This window comes from Phragmites australis, chromosome 1 (genome assembly GCF_958298935.1).
Source record: "Phragmites australis chromosome 1, lpPhrAust1.1, whole genome shotgun sequence".
Classification (NCBI taxonomy): Eukaryota; Viridiplantae; Streptophyta; class Magnoliopsida; order Poales; family Poaceae; genus Phragmites; species Phragmites australis.
In genome coordinates, this window is record NC_084921.1 from 6,077,959 (window position 1) to 6,087,299 (window position 9,341).

General features: G+C 44.9%; 1 protein-coding gene, 1 non-coding gene and 1 pseudogene across 4 annotated transcripts; 1 reads left to right on the plus strand and 2 right to left on the minus strand.

Annotated features, from left to right (window-relative positions):
- Positions 1 to 1,994: 1,994 nt before the first annotated feature.
- LOC133891373 (small nucleolar RNA Z247) lies at positions 1,995 to 2,133 on the minus strand. Its single transcript, XR_009904195.1, has one exon. It is a non-coding gene; the product is annotated as a small nucleolar RNA Z247 (small nucleolar RNA).
- A 1,545-nt stretch (positions 2,134 to 3,678) lies between these two features.
- On the minus strand, positions 3,679 to 6,047 carry LOC133892428 (uncharacterized). 3 transcript variants are annotated; one of them, XM_062333230.1, is made up of 6 exons: positions 5,903 to 6,047; positions 5,679 to 5,800; positions 5,396 to 5,476; positions 5,140 to 5,221; positions 4,964 to 5,049; positions 3,679 to 4,208 (listed from the first exon to the last, which is right to left on the minus strand). In XM_062333230.1, exons 1-6 carry the CDS (start codon positions 5,945 to 5,947, stop codon positions 3,956 to 3,958), a joined length of 669 nt encoding a protein of 222 aa, XP_062189214.1. In that variant the 5' UTR covers positions 5,948 to 6,047; the 3' UTR covers positions 3,679 to 3,955. The 3 variants fall into 3 exon arrangements, with proteins under 3 accessions (XP_062189214.1, XP_062189298.1, XP_062189381.1); XM_062333314.1 differs by lacking the exon at positions 5,396 to 5,476; XM_062333397.1 differs by lacking the exon at positions 5,903 to 6,047 and having other exon boundaries at positions 5,396 to 5,783.
- Positions 6,048 to 6,107: 60 nt separating this feature from the next.
- LOC133930630 (uncharacterized) lies at positions 6,108 to 8,592 on the plus strand (annotated as a pseudogene).
- Positions 8,593 to 9,341: the final 749 nt, after the last annotated feature.

Below are 9,341 nucleotides of genomic sequence, written 5' to 3' on the forward strand. Positions count from 1 at the left end.
TGTCGCGTCAACACCATCACTCCCGCAGAGAATGACGCCCGTTGGTTGGCTCTGACCGCCTATTTGAGCGGAAAACGGCCCACGCCGTGCATGCGTGTCAGCGGGAGAGTAGCTGGACGGAGATGTGTCACCGTCGCCGGTCACAGACTGCGCTGCAGTCTGTTGGTGTTGATCCCGAAGTTCCTCCTGCGCAGAACTCTGTTCGGCTGCAGTCTGTTGATGTTGATCCCGAAGTTCCTCCTGCGCAGGACTCTGTTCGTCTGCTTCATCCACCCGGAAGTGCACACCTGAAATACTTTCTCCTGCAACTTCTTCACAAGCGGTATTAGGAGTATTAGGCATATGATAATTCTGTACTTCTCCCCCTTGATCATAGCCGGGTAGGAGAGCGATTTCAGAGCGGAGACGAGCGCCGGCATTTGGATGCATTTGAGCAAAAGGAAAAACATTTTCATCAAATGTAACATCACGGGAAATATAGACACGACCAGTAGATGGGTCAAGACACTTGAATCCTTTGTGTATGGTGCTATAGCCAAGGAAGACACATTGTTTGGATCGAAACTGGAGTTTGTGAGTATTATAGGGACGAAGATTTGGCCAACAAGCACATCCAAAGACACGAAGAGAAGTGTAGTTAGGATGTTGTTTAAACAAACGTTCTAACGGTGTGTCAAAGTTGATGACTTTGCTGGGAATGCGATTTATGAGATATGTGGCAGCAAGGAAAGCTTCGTCCCAAAATTTTAATGGCATGGAAGCATGAGCAAGCAAGGCTAGGCCAACCTCAACTATATGCCGATGCTTTCGCTCTGCAGACCCATTCTGTTGGTGGGCATAAGGGCATGAAACATGGTGAGAGATGCCAATTTTATCAAAGAAGGAATTGAGTTTTTGATACTCACCTCCCCAGTCAGTTTGAACAGCTATGATTTTTCGATCAAAGAGTCTCTCAACCAGCTTTTGAAATTCAAGGAACTTATCAAAGACTTCTGACTTATTTTTAAGAAGATAAATCCAAACAAATTTACTGTAGTCATCAATAAAACTGACATAATATTTCTTCCCACTAACAGAACTGGGGGCATTGCCCCAAACATCGGAAAAAATAAGTTCCAAAGGGTAATGGGACACACTTGACGACTTGGGATAGGGTAGCTGATGGCTTTTAGCCTTTTGACATGCATCACAAACTGATTCTTTATTTGACTCAGAGAGACAAGGTAATTTATTTGAGCTAAGGACTCTTGTAACAACTGGGATAGAGGGATGACCCAGGCGACTGTGCCATCGTGAAAAAGAAGGCGTGACTGACAGGGCCTCCTTCATCGGTGAAGATGGAGACGGAAGAAGGTAGAGCCCGTGTTGACGCCTCCCTTTAAGGATTGTGTTCTTCGTGGCTCGATCCTTAACCAAGAAATATTTAGAGTGAACTTCAAGAAAAACAAAGTTATCTTCAACAAGGCGATGAGCAGAAACTAGATTTTTCTTAGCTTGTGGCACATGGAGGATATTGTTTAGATGGAGATTACGGCTAGGGGTAGAAATAACAGAATTACCAATATACTTAATCTCCATACCTGCGCCATTTGCTGCGTGAATCTGATCATTGCCTTTGTATCTCTCCCGGACAGATAGCTTGTCTAGTTCACCGGTGATGTGGTCCGTAGCGCCTGTATCAAGATACCAGTTGGTATCTACTCCATAGGCGGCGTGTGTTGCAGCAGCGACATGTCTCTCATCAGGCGTGTAGGTCTCGTCAAAACGATGCCAACACTCAGGAGCAGCATGACCTCTCTTATAGCAGACTTGGCAGATGGGTCGGTTGTCAACCCGCTGCTTGTTGTTGCCATATTTGCCACGCCCGCCATTGCCACGTCCGCGAGGTGATGGCGAACCGCGCCCGCGACCAGCACCACCCCGATTTGGTGGTACACCGCGCCCTCGATTTGCAGCATTTGCTGAGGACGTGCTATTGCGAAGAGCTTGCCTGTTCTCAAAGTTTAGCAGCACAGAATATAATTCTCCCAAAGTGACAGGTTCTACCCTTGTCATCAAACCGGAAATAGCAGGTTCATAGTCCTCATCTAAACCATTTAGAATATAAGCTACTAGATCTTCTTCATCTAATGGTTTACCGGATGCAGCGACTTCATCTCCAAGAGCCTTCATCTTTCCAAAGTACTCAAAGATGGACAGATTACCTTTCTGCATTGTTACCAGGGAGAGCTTGATGTTGAGGGAGCGTGCTCGCGTCTGTGACGTGAACATACTCGCGATGGCGCGCCAGGCTTCGCGCGCGGTCTTGGATGTTGCGATTTGCATGAGAACATCCCGCGACACCGACGAAAAGAGAAAGCCAAGGACTTGTTGGTCCGCAGCAATCCACTCTTGATACGCCGGATTGGAGATCATTGTCACCTTGTCGCCTTTTTCACCTTCCTTCCTCTCGATCTGCGCCGAAGGAGCTGCGGCAGTGCCGTCGATGTAGCCATCCAGTCTCGCACCGCGTATAGCGGCAAGAACTTGCGCACTCCATAGCGCATGATTCTGTTTGCTCAGTTTCTCAGAAACCCGGAAACCGAACAATGGATTCGAGGTGGTGGCGGAAGAACTGGCCATGGTGAAAAACCGATCTAGAACTAAAGGAGCCCTGATACCATGAAGAAAATCAGAGGTTCGGAAGCATAGATGAACACCGACGGTGCGGTGGTTGCGTGTTGATGTTAACCGATGATTCGGCAGAAGGAATACAATGTATATATATAGATAAGATTGCAAAACACCGGCCTTCCTAACAGAATCTATCTATAGCCAGGTTAAGCTTATCTTTATCTATATTTGTTACAAGAATAAACCACATATCTTAACACGAGGAAGCAGCGAATCAGAGGAGGTGGAGGTGCGTGTCGGTGGAGACGGCTTACCCGGCGGCCCTGGGCACGAGGACCTGCTGCGCCTGCTAGGAGAAGGCGGCGGCCGAGCGCGATGAGGAGTTGGCCGCGTCCTGTGCCGCCGCCTGCAGCCTCTCCACGGCCGACGAAGCCGCTGCCACTGCCGGCATCTCCCGGGATGCTGGCTTCTCCTGCCGTCGCCGGCTAGTCGAGGTTGGAGCTTGGGTTTAGCTTTGAGCGGCGAAACGCCGATGCGCCGAGATTTATACTGCAAGACTGAAACTTGAAAGCGAAGAAAGAAAGCAAGTAGACATCCGGACGATATCGTGTCACTGACAGGTGGGTCCAACATGATAGAATTAGTTAAAAGTTTCCTCCCAACATTTTGGAAAGGCAATTTATTCATCTTTGTTATTGTAATTCATGCCTTCTCGCCAAAGCAGAATGACAAAAATTTCACATGCTTGTTTGTAACTGAAGATTTCCAAGGCAATCATATAAGATCTACTTCCTACGAAATTCCTGTAAAATTCCAAAACACTCGCATGAAATATTCTTCACGCAACAACCATTCAAATTGGGACCGATACAAACATTGAAGACAAGGCAATGGTGTCCAATAGGAAAGCAATTTTTTTTTCCATCCCACAGGAACAGCACAAGAGAGATGAAGCGCAGGGTGAAAAGCACCAGGCACGGTGTCCATTCACTTCCAATATATGTGAATGCAGCGAAGAGTAAAATCAAATAATCATGCTGCAATGCAACTTTGAACATCATCACCTTACCAATAATGTACGAGACAAAACATAGAAAACAAAATTGTATTCTTTGCTGCTACTGCTGCAGAACGTCACATCTTACAGCAGAGTAATGGAGTAAACAACACATCAGGAGAAAGATAATGATAGACATCTCATTATCTCACTAAGTTAAGAACAGAAATGCCACCGCAGGGTTACCAGCTGTCTAGTTATAATCCACAAAACAGGGCAAATGACCAATCGGGTACAACTACAAACGTAGTACAAGAGCTAGTCATGGTTATGGCACCTTGAACCTCATTTTGATTTCTTTGGTCTCAGAAGATTAAAGTCAAACTTCTCACGCTTGTTCGAATTGCGAGATCCATGACCGTTGCTTTGTGAAGATGACCCACCATCAACATTTCGACCTGTGGCCTTTGGCAGCTTATGAGATGGTGGTGTTTCCATCTCAAGTTCAGGCTGTTTCCTCTTTAGTTCATTCAGGGATATGCTTTCTGAACTGTCAATGTTGGAGTCTCTAAATCTTGATGCTAGTACTTCATCCCCTCTACATTTTCATCGCAAAAGATATCACATACAAATTCATTTCGCCCATATGCCAAACAAAAATGATGCACCCATCCATATGATAACATTTCAATGATATTGAGCAGCTAACAGAAGCAATTTGATGTGAAGTATAGAACTATAGATGCAAGTGTTTTTATGGTGAATATTGTGCCCATAGCCCTTCGTATGACGTACAGGTGGGTTATTTAGTGATAACATTGAATTTGATTTTGACCAGACATCTTTACTACGGTAAAGAATGAACTTCTGTAAGTATGTATGCAAGTCCTGAAGCTTTCATAGCATATATGCAAAACTTTCTCAAACTGAATTACTCTTGCAATTTCCATCATCCTCATTCAGTGAAACATGACAACGTAAGTATATACCCTGTTCCTTGAAAGATACAAAGCTCGTATCTGGGTAGTCCAAATGACATGTGCAGCTCAACAAATGATTTTCACAGGTTTCCTGAACATACTGATCCCCACATTGGTGTTCATTGTGAAAATCCCAGTAACCCATACGCTCTAACAAACTGATACAAATTTGTGTGGCACACCGTGACCCTGACCTACCTGATTCTTAGTGACTAGTTTAAGAGCTTCCGGCTCTTTCTGCTTTAGACAATTCAGCGATCGAAACTAAATAAGTTGTTCAACACACACACAGTAGACCAATGCTCGTTTTAAAGCTAAATATATTTTGTGGCAGATGAAATGGCCAAGGTAACTTAACAGAGAAATAACTAACCTGCTAGAGTTTGCACTGTCTTGATGATAATTACTAGGTGAAGCTGATTCTGTTTGGCAGTCACCTCTTGCCTCTCCATTTAATTTCTACATATCTAGGCTTTTGTAAGGGGACACACATCTACATGGACATAATTGACAGAATGACATGTAACAAAAGCGAACTTCCAGACTCACATCGATAGATGGATTGAAATTTTGGAATGACATTCGACCCTTTACAGCTCCTGGATGTGGATTACCCTCCATAATAACTATGCTGCAAAAAGAAATGGTACTGGTTTAGTCTGCACAGACAGATAAAAAGGGTTGTTCCTTTTCATCAGAATTTTTCTACATAATTAGTTGTAACTGATTATATGTGCACCTATCTTTTCAATGTACGATAATGCTGGAGAATAAAATAATGAAAGTTGAAAGATGGACACGTAACTGCACTAGCATGTAAAACTTGGCCAACACCATCCGTATCCCAAATTGTGTGATTCCACTTCCCCGTGTGTGATTCCATTTGCTTGGATCAAAATTCAAAATCATGCTTAAAACTAATGTTGCACATATTCACCTTGTTATAGTATACAAAAATTTCATGCTACACTGAAGTCAACTTCCCCTACCAATTCGTTGAATCCCAAATCTCTCGAAAACACGTCATTTCAACATATGACTACGAGAGCAGGAACAGAAGAAAAAAACGAAACTTCTAATCTCCATACCACTTCCTAGCGATTTGAGCCGACGAGCCAACACTTGCACCCGCCGCCATCACCACCTCCTCCTTCACCTCCACCTTTGCCTTCTCCTCGACCTCCCGCGCAGCCGCGCCGCGCTGCATAAACTGCAACGACGCCACACAAACACAAACAACCCAGTGAGATGCCAAACCATGGCGACAGAAGAACCTAGAGAGGGGGCAAGGGGGGGGGGGAGGGGTCCTCACCTTTAGGCTCCTGAGGGTGCTCGAGAGCTCCCGCTTTGCCGCCATCGCCGCCGCCGCAATTAGCTGGTTCGATGCCCCCTCTCATCACCCCTAATTTAGGGTTCAGATCTAGGGGACTCGCGCCGTAGCAGGAGCTGCCGGTGAGGAGGAGAACGCGAAGAACAGCAAAAGAGGGGCGCCGAACCCGTTATCTCCACCCCTGAGCATGCCGAGTGGGCCCACAGGCCAGGGGCCCAACTTCTCCGTGTGGCCCACCGACACGTGGGTCCGGATTGCTGCTCCAAGCCGTGTACGAGTTGGCAGCGTATCCGCCACCGATTCTAATCTGCTCTGCATTACACCATCCTCAATCATATTTCGTACATTTCATTTTCTTCATAATTTTTCTCTCTGTTCTCGTTTCTTTTATTATCTCTAATAATATTTCTATTCGTACAGTAAAAGAACAGATAATCCCGTCGTAAAAAAAATATCCTTAAAAATCCTTTCATAACAGAACCGTGAAAGAAACGAAAATACTTTCGTGAAGAGATTCTTATCCGCGAAGGGGCTCCCTTGAGGATGATCTTAGGATCTAGGACACTCCTGTGAATTAGTATTACTGGAGACGAATACAATATTGTTATTAGGATCAGATTTGGATTCAGATGTTTAATTCAGTAAACAAAATTTACAAATATAAAATACAACTCGGAATCTGATTATATTTCAAGTGTCTGATTCGGAAAATAAATTAGACACGAGTGTCTAAGGTAATACTGCTATATATATGAGAGCTTTCACTTAGGCTTGTGATCCGATTTGATTTTGCTCTGCTTTTCACAGGGTTTCCGTTCGGCAGATCGTCGAGTTCACGATGGTATGGTTGCTTTCCGAACTCCTCTCTCTCTCTTCTCTTTTTGTTCCAGTTCATCCTCTTCCAATTTCAATCCCTGGTGTGTTCATAGCTGCTTAGTTCTTCGCGTGTTTCGACAAGGCGTTAGTCTTCACCGCAGGATTCTGAAAGATGAAGTTGCTGTTTGTATATTTGTTTGTCAATTGAGGAAACAAGAACTTGCCTTGACAAAAGACACACGAATCTGTCTAGATCAAAAGCAAACAAATAATTTGTTGCATGCAAAACTCGCCTTTACAAGAGATACCTCGATAGATTAGAAAGTTATCTGATGGCGTGATTAACCTTGATCTACGCGTGCAGGATTTCGAGGACTATCTCGGTTTGCAGAAGGAAACATTAGTGCAGTACTACCTCTGCCTGCCGATATCGTGCCTGAACAAGGAGAACGTCGACGAGGACGGAAACAGGGGTAAGCTGCTTCTTTCTCTCTGACTACTGATTGTTTTCTTCTTTTTTTTGCTACCGATTTCTTTCCTGCAGGATGTCAAGATGTGTTTGTTCTAACGCTCTGTTGCATCTTTTTGTGCAGTTATCATGCCACAATCTGCCCTGGATAGTGTGACGACTGTTATTTTTTTTATCGCGGCCCACATAGTTCTTCAGCCCACAGCTCAGCTTTCGGCCCAGTCCATTTCATCATAAAAGCCCAGCCCATCTTCCCCCTCTCTCGCGGACAGTCGGGCCCTGCTTGTCAGCTTCGTCCTCGCGCCCGCATCCGTGTCCGCCATGCCGCTCGCCCGAATTCATCGGCGCACGCCCTCTTTTATAATGGATATTATCGTTATTTAATAACACAGTTATGTTATCACTGATAATATTATTGTATGTATGAAAACTTGATTCTAACGTACATTTGAAATACATCTAATTTATTTTTTAAAATCGGATGTAACAGATAAGCTTCACCCATGACATCGAGTATCCGATGCTGTTCCATATCCAGAACCCCAGCACGGAGCGGGCTCGCACTGCGGCGTGCTCTGAGTTCGTCGCCGACGAAGGCTTCATCCACGTCCAGAGCGGGGTAATGAACGTCCTCGAGAAAATAATCTCTTGCCCGTAATTCAGTCGACATGAAACGAAACTGACATTGCTTGCATCTCTGCAAATTTTCTCTTTTCTTGTGGTTCAGTTGATGGCGCACCTGGGCCTCGTGGAGAACGACCTCGTGCTGGTGAGGAGCACGCCGCTGCCCAAGGCCACCTTCGTCAAGCTGCAGCCGCACACGGCGGACTTCTTCCTCAAAGTCTCCCACCCGAGGGACCTGTGAGTGAAGTCGTCTCTGATGATGGGAAAAAAAAAGATTTTGATTCTCTTTTACTTTTAGGCATTGCGAGTGAAGTGTGATTCTGCTAACTTTTGGTCCCGGAACACGTCGCAGGTTGGAGTACAACTTCCGCAAGTACCCGTGCGTGACCGCCGACGAGACGATCACGGTGATGGAGGGCGAGCGGACGTACTACTGGACGTGGTGGAGGCGCGGCCGGCCAACGCGGTCTGCGCCACCGACACGGACTGCGAGGTGGACTTCGCGCCGCCGCTCGACCATAATAAGGAGCAGCCGCCCGCGCCGGAGCCCGTCGGCCAAGGTGTGGTGACGAGGTGCAGCAGCCGGTCCGGTTCACCGGCATTGCGGTGCGGATGGACGGCAAGCCGGTGGAGCAACCACAGTCATCTCCAGCGGCAGTATGTGTACATTCTTTGCCTACCAACTATTGCATGCAATTTTTATGCAGGCGAGGTTTTAGATACATCCACCACACGGGAAACAATGTTTCGACACAATCCTTAAGCAAAAAGGAATGGAATGGAAGAAATAAATGATAAAGGCACCAATTGTAAGGTTGAAAACGGTCAGATATAGTCAGATATTGGTGTCATCCTAACCTTCTATTTTCCCATGGATTCGAATACAAAAGCAGATTGTTCATGATACGAACATAGGACAAATACAAATCAAACGAACAAACTGATTAAAAGTGCATGGGTAGATGAAAAAAAATCTCTAACAAAAGAAGTAGATAACTATTTATCACGCTAAAATGTAATGTTTCCACATCATGTGAAATTCTTTGGATACAAATACACAAGTCTTTGGAGTATACGCAATACGGGGATTGCACGTCAGATGTAGAGAAAACAACAGTGTAAATGATATTTTTCTAATTACGGCATGTAGAAAAGCAAATGTGGTATAATTAATGTGTATTCACGTCTGTACGTTACCTGATGAGCTACACACTAACCACGTGAAAAATACAAGGATCGTTTAGATAATCTTATCTCTAGGAGCCCGGTCTAATAATTCTATATAATTCGTTATGGATGCTCAAGCAATACATCTCATATCAATTCCTTACTCTTTCATTTTGAGCAAAGGAGTGGATTTGAGGGAATTTCTTGAGGAATTTTAAATTCGCTTGTGTAAATTTGAGAGAAATGGACAAGTGCAAGTGCATCTTATAACGAAATTGTACTTTTCTCTTATCTTGTATAACCTCGAGATCTAACAATCGATTGGGAATTGCGAGGTTTTGCTTG